Source organism: Trachurus trachurus, assembly GCF_905171665.1.
Source record: "Trachurus trachurus genome assembly, chromosome: 22".
Classification (NCBI taxonomy): Eukaryota; Metazoa; Chordata; class Actinopteri; order Carangiformes; family Carangidae; genus Trachurus; species Trachurus trachurus.
Genome location: NC_139907.1, coordinates 21,589,392 through 21,610,928, shown reverse-complemented (window position 1 = coordinate 21,610,928; position 21,537 = coordinate 21,589,392). Strand labels below are relative to the sequence as shown.

Below are 21,537 nucleotides of genomic sequence, written 5' to 3'. Positions count from 1 at the left end.
TCACCCAGCAACAGGACAGAAAGAAAACACAGACTGATCAATCACAGCTCACAGTTCGTCTCCATGTTGTATCTGTTTCACTTCCATAGTCCCAGTCTGTAACATTTTTTGAAGAGGTGGATGTTAGCTACAGTGCAGATTGTTGCTTAACCTACATACACATAGCTGCTGTAGGTATGGCATAATAACCCTTTGCCACAGATGTATAAATGCCATTTTAAGATTCATATTTTTCATAGCAGAGAATACAAAACCCCCATTTTGACTTTCTGTATCTGCAATCTCATCCTTCCAGTATCCTCTCAAAGCTTGTGACCAAACATAGCTTAAGGACAGAAAGTTGTTTTCTCTGATAAAGTGAGCGCTTAATTTGCTGCACTGTTCCCAGTTTTAGTACAATTTTCGTTTTCTTTTTGGTGTTTTATTTTGGAACCTGCTCCTTCGCTGGCTTGCTGAACTATTACAGCAACATCTGACAAACTAGCTCAGGTCCAGTTTTCAACAAGCCTCACACACCAGGGATAAAAGCCCTTCACACTATAGCAGAGGCACTGTGAATACAGTTGGACAGCTGTATAATTTCCAAATGTTTGCATGTACTCTCCTCTACTGTGTATATTGTGTCATGGCTTCAAGTTTGACATTTCATATCTTTCCTGAACCCTTTAGTTTTGAATCGGTCTCATTGTTTGACAGGGAGTCATGCAGCCTGTTATAATAGCTGTGTATTGTATAGATTTTGTACGGCTCATTCCTCTTCCTGCTAAAGGCTCAACCACATGACTTGGCCAGAGTCTGCAGAATAGATTTGCTTTCTCTCTGTTCCCTGTACTGATCTGAAGTTGGGTTTTGATAGTAGTGGTCTGGACCACATTCAACAACTTTTGTGGTTAAGGTCAACCTCAGTCCGGGGTAACCTGATCTTGATAGGCTCACTCTCTCGGAGCAGCTATTGCATTTACTGCTCCTGAAATGTATTGAATAATCTAAAATGTTACTGTTTTAGTGTCACCACTATCAGCTCTTGGCCAGGCTCCTTGAGGACTGTGAGAAAGGATGGAAGGAGCCAGCCAGTGGGTGGTGGAGTCCCTCCCAGTCGGGTACCATCCAGCCTCAGATCTAACCCCACGATGGCCCGTTGACGGCGCTCCAATGCTCCAAGCAACTCTGAGTCAGGCCGGCCTTGTTACACTTCTCGGCTTTCGACTTGTGTGTCTGGTTTTTTGGGGGCTTGATGAATGGTGCGAGATAAACATCCATAGCTTCCACTTGTTGAACACTTCCTGTTTGGTGTCGCCCAAGTCCTCTCGTGCAGCCAGCAAGGGAGCAGTGGCGGGACAAAAGTTCACGACTCCCTGAGAATGACTCCCAGTTAGCCACTTGGTCAGCCCCGACAGCCAGCCAGCTACAGAACATTCCTCTTCACCCAGGCATTTTTGGAGGATGATGTGATGTTGCTTGGGATGGGTGGGATTAGACTGCTAGGAAACTGAAAATATTTGAAGCTAAACACTTGCTTTGGTAGTGCTGAACGTTTGACAGATTTGATGGATGCTGTACTGCCAATTAAGGTGATCAGCAGAGTTTATTTTTCACTCTTTATAGGACCATATTTGATATTCTACAATGGTGCAATTTCACTTTCGGTGGACTTGCTTTCTGGTGAAATGCTGGCACCAAACAGGTTTGATATAAACAGAGAATTTACAGTGCAGCTTGGCACCAGTTGAAAGTTTCTCTCACCGTCAAAGGGGATGATAAAGCTTAGCAGGAGGAAGGAAATGTGAAGTTCTTCTGGCATAGGTAATGGAAAAAAACATTACACTTTTGCCTGAAATGTTAGTTTTATGAATACTTTAATTTTAGTGCTTGTCCTTAGGATGTTGCTGCCTTTTCGCTACAGCTGGAAATGTTGTGAAAGGCAGCTGCCTCAGCCACAGGTTTCCCTACTGGTTTTGTCAGCGCTGTAACTCCCAGTTCTGGTTGAGGGCTGTACATCTGCCTCTGTAATTAGCGAGACAAAGGCCTTTTTGAGTCAGAACCAGGCTACGTTGAACAACATACAGCGAAACGGCAGAGCGTTATAAAACAGAAGGATTTAGGTTGTTCTAAACCTTTGTGTAATATCGATTGCATGATGCAAGGTAACGCTTGGCAGAGAAACGAGATCGGCTCAACATTCCTCATCAAGATTAATTGTTGCAACAGTGGTGAAGGCTCTTTGGTTTGCATTTATGTGCTTTCTTCATGATGTTATATCAGTATTTAGGCTTTTTGTTTGCCAAAGGTTATGTATCCAGTGATGATTATGCTTTAAAAATAAATAATCTCAATAGCCCTCTCAGCTAAGATCTTACAGTTTTTGATAGTATGCTTCGTCTGGAAAAATTAAGGTATAGAAAGCAGCAAGACAAAATTAAAGAGAGACGAAAATAAGAAGCGAAAATAGTCAGAAAAGAAGGATGCAGATGGAAAATGGAGGGACTGCAGTTCACATCAACCAAAACTAACTGAAACACACGGGAAATAAATCACCACCATCTCCCTCCCTCCTTCCCTTGGAGAGTATAAGCCCACATCTGCATGTTCCTATGGAGCTGGCAGCCATATTTCACCCCAGAGGACGTCCCAACAGCGGAGGGCTTTATGTGTGATATACATGGAGCCAGACGTTTCCTGGAAAGCACATTCAGCTCCTTCTCAAGGAAAAACAGGTCACACTCGAATCAAAATACTCACTGTTGGTATTGGTTCTGAATCCGCACTGTTACGGCCTTAGCCTTTTTCCAACTTAGATGGTTTTCAGAGTTCATTTGGTGTATTCCAAAACCATGGAGTGGACTGAATTGATATCACAATGGGGAATCCTGAAAAAAAGTCTTCAATGTACAACTGAAAAGCCTACTCGCACTAGGAATCTATCAATTTCCCCAGTCTTGGAGTAATTTGTGGAAAATGGAGAGAGAAAGAGAGAGGGAGAAAGAGAGGGAGAGAGAAGAAAAAAGAAGAAAATATCTCTGAAGTTAAGTGAGCTAAGTAATTTCTACCATCTGCAGTGCACATTTCTGCCGCCTCGCTCTCCTTTAAATGTAAAGTGGCAAGGCAGAACGCAGGGCCCGGCCACAAGACTCAGAGAATGACAGAATGGAGAAGAGCGGTCCTCTCCGGGGAAAAAGGGGCAGGGGAGGCTGGGACAGCCCTGCTGGCAGCGCCTCGCATGGGGCACCGAGGGGGTTGTGGCCACCACCGTACAGCTCAATGTCTGATGCCAAAACCATCAGAAGAAAGCCACTCCTGCCAACAACCGTGGCTTTGATTTGGATTCTCCGCACTTCTAGCTTTTGCGCCCAAATGCCCTTCACCATACTTGACTTTTCGCCGGTGGCGGGTGATAATCTCGCATCACTCCAATCTCCTCTAATGCCATGTGAATGGGCCGTGATTGTGATTATATTGAAGTGGTACGGCAGCAGTCATTTAGAACCCCTTTAATACTCGTGGAATCCCGGTGACTTTGTCCTTGTGAAGCCAACCACATGTGGTGATTTAGGAGCACTTCCTGAGAGACCCTGCGAGTTTCCATTCATAAATTTGTAACCATAGCATAACACGGTTCGCTGGAAGAGGATATTTCATTTCCCTCATTAATTTACTCATTAACAGTTTGAGTTTCTTCTCCTGTTTAACTGCAGTTCCACCTTGACTGCATTCCCCAACCTCAGCACACTGAGAAGACCTCAACCATGAAAAACGCTGAACGCAGGGGGGGCGCTTAATGACAAGAGCACGGCCCTCGTCAGGATATTAACCCCTTGCTTATTTGGCATATAGTTAATGTCTAATGTTGCTTTTCTGAACTGAGGAGCCCTTCAAATCAAAAGACTAGTACAAACAGATGTTATAATCATGACCATAGCATCTGCTAACATGCCAAAAATGTTTCCACTGTCCTGCAGTGAGGAGCACACAGTCTCTGTTGTAGCTACACAGTCGTATCAGTGTGGTGTTATTGATCCCTGCAGCACAAGCAGGTTGCAGAATGTCTTATTCTGTGTTGTTTTCTCAGTACTGTTTGCCTTTCCTGTCTTTCAGCATCGAGGGTGATCTGTCAAACTGATAGGAAGGTGGCAGGGGAAGTGCAATTACATGTTGATGCAAAGTTGTTGCTAGAACAAGAAAGCTACGATGTTATGAAGGGGAAAGGAAGGGTCTTCAGAAAATGCTGCCATATAATGAGCAACGTTTGGCCTGAATGGAGAGGAAAGTATCTGTGGTACAACTCTACTTCTGTTTGATTGGGCTGTCTGGTCACTCTTAAAAACCCGAGGGAAGCAGGCAGCCGCTCATTGCGACTCCTTTGTGTTTCTGTGTCTCTTTCTCCAGCCGTGCTCACTGTCGGGTTAGTTCCCCTCAGAGCCGCTCCCTGTTTCCATATTCTCTCCCTTCTGCTCCTGCTCTCCAATCTGCTGTGGTCGGCGGAGCAGCACAGCCCGTGCAGTCTGTGTGCCTGCGCTCAAATGGCTTTTTTTCTCCCCTACACTGCACTTGCCATTATTCTTGTCTTGTGTGTTTAAGCGTTGTGAGAAATTGCCTCTTGGTGTCTCTGTTTTGAAGAAAGGTGACAGCATGGGTGTTGGAATTTGGCTGGACCCCGAGTGTTTAGTTTAGGGAAGTTTTATTACATAGGAACAATTGTATTTCTGCGAAGCCGCTAATTTAACAAAAGCACCTCTGTAAAAAAGTTACTTCTCATGATTAATCATAAAGAAAAAGTGGGAAAACCTCAAGCAGCCAGTCAGTCCAGACCCACTTAGTTAAACAGACCCCAGAGCAATTATTAATGTTTCAGTTGAGCAACAGCAGCATGTTCCTACATCCTGCCATTACCGCGCACCTTCTGACCCCCTGCTCCACCAGAACGGGAGAAAGTGCTGTCACCATCAATCTCCACATAAATACCCCCGGGTTCACCTGTTTATTTGCCCCGTGTGGAGGTGAATCTGTTGGCTGTCCCCGGCTTCTCCGGGCCCGAGAGAGAGAGAGAGTGGGGGGAGGGGGGGGGGGAGTGTGCGCTGCAGTATATCTCTGAAGGTGAAGGCGCTGGTGGAGGATCGCAGCGGGGCTATAACTCATCAGCGGTGTGCGGGGGCCCCGGCCAAGCATGTTTTAGATCACACTGCTCTCTTCCTGAGAAGCTCTGGATCCTGTGACTCAGCCTTCCTCTTCTCTGCCTGGCCTCTGGACACTGTTAATGCATGCAATGCTCATGCACACACACACACACACACACACACACACACACACACACACACACACACACACACACACACACACACACACACACACACACACACACACACACACACACACACACACACACACACACACACACAGTGAGCAAGCACCCACACATGTACAAGACACTGTCATCAGGAGAGAGAGTTGAGTCATTTTTCTGTCATGCATGTTAAGAACTAGTGTTATATAGGCTAGGAGCCACCTGGCTCTCATTGGGGGAGACGGTGGCTACTAACCAAATGGTGACCTCACCCACCATTATCTCCACTCCACTTCAGTGCGTCTGTACTTCAGGCCAAATTACCACAGAGAGGAGTATTGTTTCTCTGGGTCCAAATAATCAAAAGCCTGGTGAAATAATTGAGGGATTTTCTTTGGAGAGCGTCGCAGCGACGTTTTATGAAACCAGAGAGAAATGTAGCTGGCAGCCGTCAGCTAGTGCGGTTGATGTAAATTGGCTAAGCGCTATAGCTTTGTTAGAGTCTCCCGATGATTGAAAGAGGTCTAGGATGGCAGGTGGAGAGTCTCCCTGCTGTATACTGCGGTCTGGACGCGACCCTGGGCCCGAGCTCGGCGGTTAGAGTCATGATCCCACCTTGTCTGCACCAGAAAACAGTGATACATTACACACACACACATACAGACACACACATGCATGGCTCCTCAGTGTGCAGTACGAGGTGGATTAATTACATATGAGCTCTTGGCACTTTTTCAGACCTCTGCGTTTCTCATCTTACCAGTCGAAGCTCGGCCGTGCTGCTCGGCCAAGCTTCGGTGTTCACACTCTTTCCTGAAACACGCAGCAAAAGATTAATGCGAGGGGTGAGAAGTAGGTCAAACAATAAGCTGCTTTGTCATTACGCTGACCCCTGTTTATACAAAAGCAGCATGCAGAGGGTGGAGTCGAGTGCAGTGAAGGCTTCCACCTTGTGCAGCCGCGTGTTAATAGTCCATGCATGTTGAAACTGACTGCAGATACTGTATATTTGCAGTTGAGCTTTATTTCACGCGCTTTGGCTGGGAAGCATCAGCAGCAGCAGCATCATTCAGACTGGAGTTATTAGCTCCGGAGGACATATACTTGTGTTGTGTGTTTTCCACGATGAGACAGCCTCACACAGTCAAAACGCCTATGAATGAGCTGTGAGCCATGTATACTGCCGCATGCATGGAAGGAAACGAGTTAGTCAGCCTCGCAGAGTGAGAAAGTCACAGCTTCTCCCACCACATGAGTTTCCTTTCCGCTGCACGAGGCCCGCTTCAGTCGCTTTACCTTTTGCGTTTCTCCCTCGTGCAGTGGAAAAGAAGCTGACTCGTCTTCAGGAGGGGGGGGGGGGCACACGTTGCGGTACGAAGAGAGCGGTGGGATGAGTTTGCTTGATCCTGCGTGTGTACGAAGACGCTCGCTTGAATATGAACCATATGAGGGTAGTGCTTTGTCAGTCAGCTACACCTCACCTCCTTACTCCCCCCAACCCCCCCTCTTACTCTTTCTGCTTCCAGCTGTAGCGTGTTTGTCTTGGCCTGCGCCTGCAAACAGAGGAGCGAATAGTTTTATGTAATGTACCATTGGAATCAAGCGTTCCTCCTCTGCCTTTATCCTTCCATGCACTATAGCTGCGGAGCAGAAGGGAAGCACGGTCTATGGAGTCGCTTGAGTCATCGCAGGCTGTCATCAGTGGATGTGCAGTTTATTCTAGCAGCCTACGAAAATGATCCGAAATGTCATGCCAAATGAGCACAGTGGGTGCTGTGGTAGATGATGTGGCATCAACTGGCTATTTATGAACATCAGTAATGCATGTTATCAAACTTTTAAAATAACCATCAGTATTAGTTTTGGTTCAGATGTCCCCAAATTAAAAATAAATAAATAAATAAATAATAATCAAGGACAAATATTAAAGGGACAACGAGGAGTTTTGGAAAAGCGAAGCGTTTTCACACTACATTTATGAGCCTCCGCGCGCACCGTAAAATTCTTTTGACCGGCGCAAGATGGACTCATGTTTTCATTCATCAAGAATTAAAGTCAGAGGTTCAAAGAGGTTCACATACCGTCGTAGTTCCGACCATAAACGGGGGTTCAGCTGCGTTATTCTCATGACTCGTTGCGAAACCGAAAGTAAAAAACGCTGGTCGGCTCGACCAGCATCTCCGCCACCACTAATAATAACAAAATAACGATAGAGACAGAACGATATATTTATCGAAAATGGGCCCATTAACAAGTGTGGGTAGCGGAGATTCATCCACATTAACGTGAGACTTTTTTATAACCGAATAGAAACTCCTCGTTGTCCCTTTAAAGGCATAGTTTAAGATTTTGGAAAATAGTGTTAGCCATAATGTTCGTTGCATGTGTAAATTAGGGCTTTCACAGTATCAAATTTGTTCTAAATACAAGCGTGGGGAAGTGGAGAGAGTCTGTAACATCTACTGCACTGTCACCTCACAGCAAGAAGTTTCTGGGCTGGATCTCCAGGCTCTATGTATCAGCCCTGTCTGGCCACCTGTCTGGGGCGTACCTCACCCTCGACCCATATCAGCTGGGACTGGCTCCAGCGACCCTGCAATTGATGGATGATAAATGAGAAAATAAAATTATTCATTTAGACAAAACAATAATTGTGACCGCAGTAAATTATTATTCATAGTAAAAAAAAAAGGGAACCAGGTAAACTAATAAACCAAAGATCAAAAACATCTACCTCACAGCATTAACATATGTGTTATAACACAATGTTACTGTGTTTTCATTTTAATAATCATTTGTCATTTTTATATCAAATATTCCAACCTACAACAGTTGTTCATCAATATACATGACTTATCATCTACAATCTACAAGTCTGTCATGTTTGGAAGCAATACATTTGAATAGTCAGTGAAGCAGTCATGGTACTGGTAGTATGTTAAAAGTTCATAATAGACAAAAAAAATAAATGCTTTGAAAAATTGAATCAAATTTGCCTGAGACTGAGAGACTGAGAATGGACAGTGTCCCCATCAAAGTGAATTATTTCGAAATCATGCAGTCAAATTATATGGAAACTGTTAAAGCGGGACCAAAAACAATTAACGTTGAATAAGACAGTGGAAAACCAGAGTGTTTCTAATGTGCCCTCTTTTTTTATTCCTAACTCCAAGTGACAAATGAATTATTTGTCCGCTCGCTTGATGCCCGCGTTTAGTGATCGCATAATTCGCTGCGCATGTGTTCCTCGTAGCGTGCTGTGTGGAAAAACTTTTGCTTGGTATTACATTAATAATATGTACTGAAAACAAATACAATTCCACGGTTGGCTTTAATAAATTAACACAGTTTTCCACCCGCAGTGTTTGATGTGACTGGAGCAGAGTAATTACACAGCTTTCCCCCACCGAGGTTCGCGTGAGCACATAATTGGATTTTCCAATGCATTCGTTTGACGCCTTCTTGAAGTAGCTACATTTTCCTCTGTTGTGGGCATTGACGTGCACCTCAAAGTCAAACAATGGTTTCCCCATTGTTTTGACATAAAACAATGTTTTCCTATTTGTGAAACCCTCACCATGGCTCAGTGGAACTTCATGGTTTCATGACAGGCTGAGGAGCATGATGATGCAGCATGTTATCTATCAAATCTGCAATACATAATAACTCATCAAGGCTGGCTTGAAGGAATGAAGCACCAAGCCTGAATATGTGGCACAGCTCTCGTCTTATTGGTCTCCTGCTAAGGTGTCTGTCTGTAAAACAAAGAGACATCAACATCTTGTGTTTCCTCATGTAGGTCTCTGGGGCGGTGTGATCTGGGTCTCTGCTCTGTTGAGTAATTGCAGGGTTATCAGTCAATAGACTTATTTATCTGCTGAATAAAAGCACCTTGTATCATACTGGTCTTGTGACACTCTTTATCTTTCCACCTCAAGCTAAATGAGGAAGGGCCCTCCACCTCCTGACTCTGGTTAAGGGTTTCACAAGAACCCTGTACCTAGATGAAAATATTTAAGTTCAGTCCTCTGGAGGGAGGTTAGATAATCCTTTAAGACTGTTTTGTACTTATTTAATCTGCACAGGCACACCTGGGAGCTGAGCAGGACCAAAATGTGTTTGTCTTCAGCCCTGGGGCTAGTTGCCTGCTTGAGGACATCCCAGAAGTGGTTGTGGTGTGAATGTTGCTCAGTCATCGTTACAGTTGAATTGACATGAGGGCAAAAAACACATCTAACATTTTCCATCCACTCTTTCATTTTGGATCTGTCTCTCCAGTGAAATGTCAAAACAATAGTAAAGTTCTTACATTTATGTGTAGGTACAGGCAGAAACAATTTTAGTTACTCAGTAATCTCACACAGTCTGGAGAGCTCTAAAAAGACATATAGATATTATGGAAATTCTTTGCCACCAGAAATAAAACTTCTCGTTCATAATCTTTTTATTATGTAAAAACATTTTGCATAGTGACAACTCTCCGTATTTTTCTAAATGAACATTTGTGCTTGAACTTCTATCTGACTGAGAAGTTCAGGCTGTGTCACATTTATGATTTACAGAGCAAGAATCAAGACTGGCAGAGGCCAGCGAGTCAACATCATGAAAAACACAGCGGCAGTGGTCACATGACAATCACACAATATTGTGGAAAACTCTCTCTTTTCTTTCCCGCATTACAAAACTGACATTTTCAAATGCGTCCACTTTGAAGAGTATGAAAAGCTCTATTGTTGATGGTCTGAAACTGTGTGAATAAAAGGCCGACTGAGAGAAACTAAGAGGATGAAATTGTTTAAAAATGTTAAAATACTAAGTCTATTAATAATTTAAGAAAAATACAAAATAATAAATGTGGATTTATTTATTATGCTTTTGTTGAATAAATATTTACAGAAAAATAATAAGCAACTCTTTTATTCATCATTGAAAGAAGCAATAATACGATAATTCCAACTTCTCAAATGAGAAAATTTGATGCATCAGTTGAACAAAACAAGCAATTTGATGAGGATCATTTAGAACTTTACAAAACTGTGGTCGCAGTTATTATTTTTTTCAATATTCTCTAAACTTTTAAAGGCCAAACGATTGAAAGATTATTTAAGAAAATAACAGACAACACTCATCTAGCAGCCATTCTGCCTATTAGCTGTGTTACTTCCTCAGAGGAAAGCACGATGACTGGCTGTTTTTCTAAGTGGTATGTTGTTTATGAAGCTCCTCATGTGTGTAACCTTTTGCTCATGCAGGCTGCTCCGGAGCAGGGAACACTGTAGCCGTCCTCCACATCTGTGTGGCTCCCTGCCAGACTAATAAAGGTGTGAGGCAGCCTGAGGTCAAGCAGCATACTTTTCCTTACTGTAATCACATGGCCATCTGTCAGAACCTGTGCACCGCTCTCAGCACCGCTTCCCTTTGGCCACCCACCTCTGCCTCACATCGCACTTGCACAGAAACTCAAATGTCTCACCGCATAATCATGTGCCTCCCATTCTGTTTCGATAAGAGTGTTTACTGTCCCGTGTGACTGACAGCCTCCACACATTACTTCTGTGTTTTTTTTTTCAGTGTGATAGCAAAGAAATTCAGTGGAACATTCAAAAACAAGCCACAACTCCCGCTCCCCGCCAGGTGTTAATGTCATATTTATTGTTTGATTTAGCCTGCGTGAATGAGTTATGACTCATTTCCAATTTGTCATTTCCAGCTTTATGGTGCAACTGATAGTAACAGCCACAGAGGAGAAAGCATCAGCAACAGTCTTAAATGCCAAAAGGCACAGTTGGTTATTCAAACCAGATCCCTTTTTTTTTTTTATTCATTGGTGTCTTGAGATCATTTGTTTTTGGCTCCCATTGAAACGGGACCATATTCCAGATCTGCGCTCCCACACCCAAACCATGTCCCGTCTTTCCTCTTCCCTCCTGCCTCTCGCCCTCTTTCCTTATAACAGGATTTAGCTTATCAATGGCGGATTAGTTCGTTTAACAAAAGCTTACTACTGCAAAGCCCCTTTCCACTCGTCCTTCCAGCCTGACTTTGTGGACCTCACACACTGCTCCTCCTCGCCGGGGTCTTTGGTGTGCGTGTGTGGTCGCGGCTGCTCGGCTGAATGGATTTGGAGATGACAAAAGACATGCTTAGTCACTACGGGCTTGGGGAGATGTATGCAGCAGCATGTGTGGGTGATGGTGTGTGAGGGTGCATATGTGTACAGGCGGTGAACGGTTTATTTTTACATGCAGGAAGGAGAAATGTGTGAATATAGGGATCTTTTGCTTATGCATTCACTCCCCACCCCACACACACGCAGGTTAAACCGTCAATTCTAATGTAATCTGTGTGTGATCTGAACAACAATACTGTTAAAATGTGCCCCAAACCTGCCAATCTATTGTTCTGCTACCTCTCTGGGCTTCCTCTTGCTTTAATGGACCTTGGAAAAAAAAGCGGTGTCCTCTGCCCTCACAGTCATTACATGCTGGCCTGCAGATGCTGCTGTGCTGGAATGGGACCCTGTTCTGTCCAGTGGAAAGTGTTGCGTGAGGTGCCAAGAGGAGGAGGTGACTCCAGCTGGCTGGATTTGGGCATGGACCACAATTTTTGTGTGTGTCTTTGTGTGTGTGTGTGTGTGTGTGTGTGTTGGAGAGCAGGCGTGTCAGGCGAGTGGAGGAAAACCCCACCATGACACTGCAGCCGGCTCAGGAAGGATACCCCCCCACCACCACCACCCCTGCCCCCCTCCCACACACACACCACCGCCACCCCGGGCCTGCCTGTGGCATGGTGATGGTTCGGGCCACATACCATTAATCACCTCGGAGGGTGACAGGATTTAGGATGCAGCTATGTCAGGAGGGAGGGAGGGTGGTGGGTGGGTGGGGGGGGACTTGGAAATGTTCCATTATAGAGGCACGTGCCCTGTGCCTCACTCAGAGCTGTGCATAACTGTTTCTCTGCTACTCTATGTGACTTTATTTTCAATGGGTAGCCCCTTGAGATATGCCATCTCATTTTCAAGGGGGTCCTTCTTAAAGGGATAGTTCAACATTTTGGCAAATTGGCCCATAATCCCTATAGTCATAGCAGTAGGTTCGTTACCTTTATTTGTCGGTGCAAGCTATTTTTAGAACGGCGGAGCAGAGCTACGCTACGGAGGCTAATGGGATTTCTTGGTTTCCTTCATCAGTCTCATCAAATACACAATCCAACAACTCCAAAACGCTCTTGTGGACAAGTTGTGACCTGCACATTCACCACGCTATGAGATAATGACGGAATGTTATGAGACAGAGTTGTTTTCTAGGCAAAAGCAGAGACTGCTTGCCGAAAAACTGCCCTCGACAGGAACACGCATCAGCAGTTTTGCATGAATTTACCTCAAAAACAACAACCTGCTATGACTATACAATTATCAAAATGTTGAACTATCCCTACAAAACAAGAGTTCAGTCACCAATAGTACAGGTTCATAATAGACACAAAACATAAAACAATATAGAGACACAGACGCCCATTCACACACACACTCACACTACAATGCTCCACCGATCCTAGCTACCACACCCGGCCAACCACATACACACACCAAATAATTACACCTCACTATCAGAATGTGACTGAATATGACCATCTGATGCTGAACTAGTTGTGACACAGCTGAAAAAATCTACAGGGGTCAAGCTACCACTCCTATGGAAGCTATAACGTCATAACATAAGGAAGGATGTGTGGGGCGTGGGGTGTCGGGTGTCGGGTGTGGGTCAATATAAGATGAACTGTCACAATGTATCTTCAAAACACATTAGCACATGAACTCACCACAAGCCTGCAGAGTCTTTGAGGGTTTGTTTACACCACAGTTTTATCAGCTCATCAGTATCACTGTTGGTCAAAGTGTGTTTGTGCATTTGTCTGTTGTTTTTGTTGTCTCTTTTTTAGTCCATACGATTTAGATCAACATCTTTCTGACACAGGCAAACCTAGATGTACAGGTTAGAGGTTAAGTGTTATCTTTGGTGAACTTGTTTTGATAGTGTCTGGCTGACATACATTATTTCACCGCAGCACGACCTCAGTATCTCCATTAATGACATCATTTTGAAAAAAGGGAATGTGGCGTGAATTAAACTCAACTTCGTTTCAATTTTGAACGGCTTCTTATATTAAAAGGGAAAGTCCACTCTTTTTTTTTTTCCAGATAGATGGTCCATGCTTGCTATTCTGAGCCTGGTGGGTCTTTCATGGGAAAAGCCCATCGCTGCACAAGAAGAGATGTTTTGTGTTTTGATGTACTTGACTGATCCCTGAAGGGACGTGTCCTCCACAGGGAGATCATCAGCACCAAGTGCTGCATCGGAGCGTCTCTCTCTGTCCGTGCCTCTTGTCCCTCCCCCTCTGCTGTCCCCGAGAAACCCACTGTAGCTGTCGGCCTCTTACCTTCTGATGGTCCCACTCCTCTCAGGCTTTTGTTGATGCGAGTGATCTCATATACCCGTGTTTTCCCCGAGCCATCAATCTGTCTCACTGTCTCTGTAATTGTGTTTCTTGGCAATTTAAAGGCTGCAGGTGTCTTAGTGTCCCGTGCCCAGATGCTGTGCCAGCCCCTGTGCTCCTGGGCCACTGTGGCATTGTTCTACGTGGCCCATTGTGTGTGACCCTGGTTCAGGGGGAAACAGCTGGTGGATCCTACAGCACCAGCCTGCTTAGCGTTGAGACTTGGGCTCATGCTTTGTTGTGAAATGGCCTGAGCTTCAAAACCTGAGTTCAGGATCTGAACATCCATCCCCTGTTGATGGGTACCGTGTTGTGGTGTGTAGGAGATGAGGGCTTTTCCTCTGGTACTCGCTGTGCAACCTTTAATTTGAAATCAGTTTTTTTGTGTATATTTACATCATACATACATTGATACACATATGCATGTATGTCTCTCCAGGCTGTATGCTTTTGACAGGACCCTTGCTCTCCAGGAGGCTACGGGCTGCCCTTAGAACAGGAAGTGACTCAGTATTGACTGGCGCTGCACTTCCTGTGCGCTGATTCTCCTCTACTCCTCTCAGGATGTTTACCTCCTCCTCCTTCTCAGCGTCTCCCTCTCCCCCCCTCCCCCTCCCTCCCCCCCCCCCCCCCCCCCCCCCCCTTTCCGCGATCACGTGACTTCACGTTTGGTGCTCCGAGCTCCAGTTCACGACCTGGTCTGTCTAGGTTTGGTTTGGCCCAGACATCAGCGCTGACGGCGACGGCTGAATCGGAGGTCCTGGCCAGAGGCAGATTTTTTCTTTGTGCGGACTTGTTTAAACACACAGAGTGCGTTGTTTGAGTGGTTTATCATGATTATTCCAGGTTTGCGTTAAGAATTCACTGTTTTAATGGAAACAATGTGAAATAAATGAGTCATAAAACAGACGTAGAGCAGAACACCTGGGCTTTATGAGTCTCTGAAGGGAAGAAAGGAGCAGGAGCTCTCTCTCCCTGAGCCATAGGGTTCAAATACTCATATTGATCATGATGTAAGCCACTGGAAATGATGTCATATGAGTGTGTGTGTGTGTGTGTGTGTAGTAGCCACCACTTGTGCTCACACATCTGGCTGAGTTTCACCGGCATCTCTACTTTGCGTATCATCTAACTCATCTCCTCTTCTTTCCAGTTCCCAGAGTGCGGCTTCTTTGGCATGTACGACAAAATCCTGCTGTTCCGCCACGACTTAAATGACGAGAACATCCTGCAGAGGCTGACCTCGGCGGAGGACATCCATGAAGGAGACCTCATCGAGGTGGTGCTGTCTGGTACGTAACCTCCTCCTCCTCCGCAGCCACAGATTAGTTTCTTATTGTGTTGCCTTGACTATCTCAAAACAGTTGCGGCACACAGTTTGTCCTGCAGCATCTCAGATTAGTGAAAACACGAACAAAGCTGCACTAAAATGATGAATTGCTACTTCATTGTATCTTTGTGAGGTTAAAGAAAAAACATTGACTCAACAGAACAGGGAACTGTTGCTCTTGGCAAATGGAACGAACAAGAAGTTCTAATCATGTAGTCACAGTGTTCCTCACTTCAAATTACACATCTAGGTAACTTTTAGCCCCTGAGCACAGAGTAAGCTTAGGGGATATTTAATTTATCATCTAATGAACGTGGTAGCTTGAAAGCAGTTGCTAACATCAGTTGTGCTGTTTTTAATCTATGAGAGAGAAACCCAGCTGTTTAACCCATGTGTTTCAATGAGGGGAAGAGGCAGAGGCTGTAGAAAACTGTGAAGTTGACAGTTCTTCATTTATCTCTTTATGCTCATGTGAGCTGAATATTGTGTACAAATTGTAATACAGTGGTTTTGTTGGCCCAGCTTTGTTCCAGAGTTTTTCCAAGTCCAACACAAACAGGCTGAAAGTCACGCTCCTTTCTTTCCAAAAACAGAAGAAAAATGAACCTAAAATTCCACCACACAGTTATAAAGTTGCCCGAACGCTAATAAACTGGAGGAAGCTTCCCTTGTTACATTTTTTGCGCCTCGTCAGAGCCGACACACCTTCCAGTAAAACCCTGCCTGTTGTGTCTTGTTCAAGGGCACTTTAGCAGTGGGTCAGATGTTTGCTGTCAGAGTCATCCGCACTCCCTGACACAAACTTTTAATATGGTTCTTGCACAATTCGGTGCTTGTGAAGCGAATGACTCAACGCTCCATTCATTAACTCATCTGCCTTTGCTTCTTATGACAAATGACTATTTTTCGTCTGTTTTTGTTTCTTTCTTCCTCCTCGAAGTTTTCCACCAGCTTGTCCACCTCAGTCACAGGTGTTTAGTCTTTTCTTTTTTCTTGAATCAGCTTCCTGTCGCGGAGCCGAGACCAACAAATGGCTTAGAGAATCTGTTCAGAGCTAATCTGTTCTCTGGCTCCATCTGCCTCCACGAGGAAGCACCTGACACCACCTGTGCTGGATATCTCCTCCTCTCTCCTGGGCTCCGAGTATTGTTTGCGGGGGATTTAGATTGTATAGGTTCAGGATCTGAGGATACTTCAGGCATCAGAGCTGAGGAACGTAGACTAAAGACTGGAGAACTTCCTTCTTTTTGTTTCTCACTGTCTGTGTTTGTCTTGCGCTCTCTTTTGTGTCAGTCTTTGTTGCTCCCTCTTTCCCTCCTCTGCGCTCTCTTCTTCTAATCCCCCTCCCCTACCTCTACAAATCCATCCGCAGGTGGAAGCTCCACCAGCGGAGCTAGACAGTTTACAGTCTAAGATATCCTTGATAAAAAAAAGCATCATAGAAGATTTGCTACATACAGCAACACTCACAGTTTTCTTTTTTTTTCTTCTTCATCCCACACTGAATAAAGCTGGCCCTCTTCATGAGAGGGGCTCCGCTATGTCACGCACTGGATCTCTGTTTGAGAAACACGAGCTGAGAGATCCACATTCCCAAAGCCTTTCATTTGGTTCACAGAAAATATGAACCTTTCCTGCCCCACAATTTGTCTCCTGTCATCTCTTTTACCCAGCGCTCCCTAACCAACCTGCTGCTGCGATTCTGCGGCTGTGGGAGAGAGACGATCCGAATATCTCTCTCGCTGCGAGAGGGAGGCAGAAGTGGCTTTTTCTTGGCTGCGGGCTCAAAGGAGAGGGCTTGTTTTTCCTGCAGTAAGTGATTGTAGTAGACCCGCCGAGTGTAAACACACTCTGATGTGCGGGGCGGCCCTGGACGCAGCGGACACAGCGCGGGCCATCTCGGCCCATGAGGCTTGAGGTTTGGCCCTGACCGATTGTCCCTTTGTTCTGTTTTTCACTCCCTTTAGAAAATTCCCACCCACTTGCACAACAGGCCGGGCTCCTCGCTCAACCGCTGCCGGCGATGTGAAATTGATATTTTACAACACCTTCTGTTTGTCATAAATATGGCAAACTTGTTTTTGTCAGATGGAAACTTGTGGCCTGCGAATGGAAACCCGGAGCCTCAAAAAGCAAACAGATAGCGCATTCATGTGAGCCTCTCCGCTCGTGAGAAGCGCCGCGAAAAACAACGTGTCGAGTTTATGTTTGGCGCTGTTTGATGCTAACAAGCGCGACAAGCATTACATAACGCTGTGACTGCTTAGAGGCAGCCGGTTGTTTTGCAGACGTGTGTGAAAAAGCTCATGAATGCTGCCTTTCATGTGCCGGTACCAGGGAGCTATGTTTACCCCATGACATGTGACCTGCCCCAACTCCTTCAAATAAAAAGCCAAACTACCAAATCTCACCCCATCAACCATCAGATCTATCTGCTATGGAGAAGAATACCACCCCAGTCTTCTCTGATCATCTCTTGATTTGTCTTTGTTGTGCATAAATATGAATATATCAGAGATTTAGGGTTAGGGTTCACTTGGCTTAAAATGAATATTTGTTTTTTTATTTGGGTTGACCTTAACATTAACCTTCGACTGTGGAAATGTTGCATTCTTTGTCAAATTAACAGATCAGATTGATTCAGTGTGACTGGCTATTTATTGCCTCAGAGGAATTCTGTGACATCTTACAATTTTTTTTTCTTTTCTAATTGTTTTCTGTCTTCAAGGATGTTTTCTCTTTACTTTATATGGAGCAGATTCTTGACAAAGAGCTTTTTTCTTTCTTTTTTTTTACTGGCCTAATGTCATATTTGTTGTTTGTCTGTATCTCATCACAGCAACAACAGCTGAGAATGTCCACACTTGTCCAATGAAAAATGTGTTTGGCTGAATCGCCTCAAAGGGAATGAACTAACACACACTATATGACATCACCCTTGCCACACACACACATACATACACACACATGCATGCACACAGACACCCACAGGTTTAGCTGCTTAACCTGTGTGTAAAGATTAACCGTTCCCTTGTTGGTCCCTGGTCAAATGATTGCGCAGGAACACTTACTAATGCAGAGTCTGAGAGAACAGAGGCTTCACTCAGACTCACACACACACACACACACATTTGGCAGCAGTCACCACCGTATCTTACTCATCTTCACATCTCTGATGATTCACAGCCATGATTAATGGAGTCTTGCTTCCAGCAGTGAGCTCAGCGTCTGTTTGACACAACGCAGCAGAAAAATAAGGGAAGAATAAGAGAGAAAGAGACGGAGAGACGGATCGTCAGCTCTGTTGGATTCGCTCATAATTGCATAAGAACAAAGATAGACAGATATAACAGGACCTTTCTGCATTTCTCTGGTGTCTTATGGGTGTGCCCTCTCACTTTGATACAAGAAATGATGAAACTCAAGTAGTGCCCCTGCAGATGTGATGCCCTCTACTGCAGCACTGTGGATACAGCACTCACACCAGAGAGTTCACTTTCAGTGGAGCTCTTCTTTGCTATATTTTCCCACAACACAAGAATGCACACATCGTGAGCCTGCATATTGTCTGATATTGCTTTGATATTAAAACCTGATGAAATAGCTTCCAGAGATACATGTGATAAATGGCTGCTCTCTTCTTTTCCTTTGTCATCATTTCTTCTGATTTTTTTTTTCCTTTTATCCTTCAGCTTTCTTTGAAAAACCATTTTCCATATTTGTTTTGCTGCTGCCAAGTTTTAGTTATACCACTTGTGTGTTGTTTCTAGCTCAAGCAACAGTTGAAGACTTCCAGATCCGACCCCATGCCCTCTTTGTCCACTCCTACAAGGCCCCCACCTTCTGTGACTACTGTGGGGAGATGCTATGGGGTCTGGTCCGGCAGGGGCTCAAATGTGAAGGTTAGATGCACACACACACACACACACACACACACACACACACACACACACCTGGGTGGAAAACTACAAAACACTGTGTTCTTCTCAAATCCTCTAAGACCTTTTGTTTTATCTCATGGATTTACTATTAGAAATCCAGACTGTAGACACACACACACACACACACACAACACCTCTGACCTTAAGAATGTATCAGAGAGAGATACAAGCAAACAAGAAAGATTTGGTCCGGGCACTGGAGCCAGTGAAATGCTTGACATTCAGATCCCAGTGGAGTTATGGCACGCTGCCTCGCTTTCATTATTTTGTCATCGTTGGATCAGATTAGAATCATACGCTTTCATGTTCCTGTCATTAGGCTGCGTTTTGAATTCAATCAAAAAGCTGATTTATTTACCAGTGAAACACAAAATCATAAATTCTCTCATACAGGCCTATTCATCAGTGGGGCCATCTTGTGGCTGATGTGCAAAGTGAAATATGTTTTTCACCTCTCGGGTCGATGTGCTGTTTTCATAGGTGTTTTGTCACTGATGCCATCTGTGTGTGTTCCTGTTTTAAGGATGTGGCCTAAACTACCACAAGCGCTGCGCCTTTAAGATCCCCAACAACTGCACTGGTGTCAGGAAGAGGCGACTGTCCAATGTCTCGCTGCCTGCGCCGTCCCTCTCTGTCCCCAGGCCGGTACCTGCTGAGAATGCCGTGGTCGTCCTGGAGGAGGTGAGTCCTGATTGGTTGGAAGTATGATTCATAGATACAAGTAGACAAACCCTAAACTATGCAAAGTAACAAAATACAATAATAAAAAGTTGGAGCAAAAAAATCCTGCTTATCTTCTGAATGAGGGTTGAACAACAACAGTGGGGCCAACCCTGTAATCACAAATGTCTGTGACTGACTGATAGAGCCCAACTCCAAATGAAGTTTTCCCATTGACTTTCATTGCTATTTCAAAATGAATTGGCTCTATTAGGGGGTGTTTTCATTCATTTATTTATTATTATTTATTATCTTTTATTGGAGGAACCAGGCAGGGAGTCACAAGAAATGTTCTGTACTCTGTTCAGTGAGACGCTGAGAGGGGGAGCAGCAGTTTGATTCCCAGACAGAGACTGTGCTCTGTGAGAGAGTCAGTATAAATAAATATGGCCAAAGTCACAGCAGATACTTTGTCTTCAACTTATGTGTTATGTGTAGATGTTATAAAATCAGGATTCTGGCAGCAGAGCAGAAATGTGGAAAAGTTAAAAGTTAAAGTTCTGAATGGGCCGGGCCTTGGTTCAGTCACTATATCAAACTTGACTGACAGATTAAAAACATATAAATGAGAACAGATTTATTGGGTATTCAACTGTATTAAAACACTGTAGATGTGAGCACAGAAAGAAGGAAAGAAGCAAACAGATGAATGTCTGAAACCAGCTGACACTAGGCAGAATGCATCCGACACAATGACGTCAGTTATTTACAGCAACAGTTTTCAAGTCAGTCTCTCTCTCTCTCTGACACACACACACACACACACTGGTCCAACCAGATACTAGGTTTTCATCATGTCTTGTTTATTCTCACGCACACAATCAGCTGGCTGGAGTTTTGACATCATCCTAAATCAGACTGGAAGCCAGGTGGATTGGCCAAGAATGTGAGGCAGTCAATCTGCATGCCGTTAAACGTTTCTAAACTTATCAAGTTTGGCTCTTTTCCATGGGTGAATCTCCTGGGCCCTGTTGTAGAACACCACTGATGCAGAAAATTGAATTGAGCTGCGCTGAGCTCTGTGGAGAGATCCTTAGCGAGGTCTTATGAAACAGCTTTTTGCATAAGCCCACAATGAAAATTCTCCTCTCGTCTGTGTCCCCACGAAAGGTCATCAGGAAATATAATTATGCTAATGGCATTAAAAGTCCATTGAAGTCCAAGTTTACGTATTTGCTCACTTGCTGGCGAAAAAACGAAGAAAAAAAAAGCTCTTGTTTCTGTCGGGAGCTTCCAGACAGCTCGATTTATTCATATAAAATCAGGAGCAAATGCTCATACATGGTAAAACATGATAAATCTAATAACCTTATTCCGACCACTGGGACCATGTAAACTATGCACAGTCATGCTAACTCTGAGCGACTTCCTTTTCCACTGGTTTCTTTCTCTTCTCCTGCCATGTCATTATTCACTCTGTCTCTCTCTATCACTCACATACTCCCTTTGAGGCTGCTCTTCCTTTCTTTTCCCCCTTTGCCTCCTTCATGCATATGGTTTTTAATTCTTCCTAACATCACTCCATCTTCCCCCCTTCTTTTTTTCCATCCCCTCCAAACCCCCCCACACAGCAGAGGTCCCATCAGGAAGCCGGGAAGCGGATCCTGTCCTGGAGCGGCAGGCCCATCTGGATGGAGAAGATGGTGCTGGGACGGGTTAAGGTGCCGCACACCTTCGCCATTCACACCTACACTCGGCCCACTATCTGCCAGTACTGCAAGCGTCTGCTCAAGGGCCTCTTTCGCCAGGGCATGCAGTGTAAAGGTAGG

At 44.6% G+C, this 21,537-nt stretch overlaps 1 protein-coding gene across 3 annotated transcripts in view; it reads left to right on the top strand.

The window, feature by feature from the left end:
- The window catches only part of prkd3 (protein kinase D3), a 123,390-nt gene that overhangs the window by 4,597 nt on the left and 97,256 nt on the right, over window positions 1-21,537 (top strand). For 2 of the 3 annotated variants that reach the window (XM_083998730.1, XM_083998729.1), the window contains exons 3-6: window positions 14,931-15,069; window positions 18,878-19,009; window positions 19,572-19,729; window positions 21,340-21,532. In XM_083998730.1, coding sequence (XP_083854856.1) covers window positions 14,931-15,069; window positions 18,878-19,009; window positions 19,572-19,729; window positions 21,340-21,532 — 622 coding nt within the window. The remainder of the gene's footprint in view (window positions 1-14,930; window positions 15,070-18,877; window positions 19,010-19,571; window positions 19,730-21,339; window positions 21,533-21,537) is intronic. The other variant, XM_083998731.1, reaches the window with a different exon arrangement.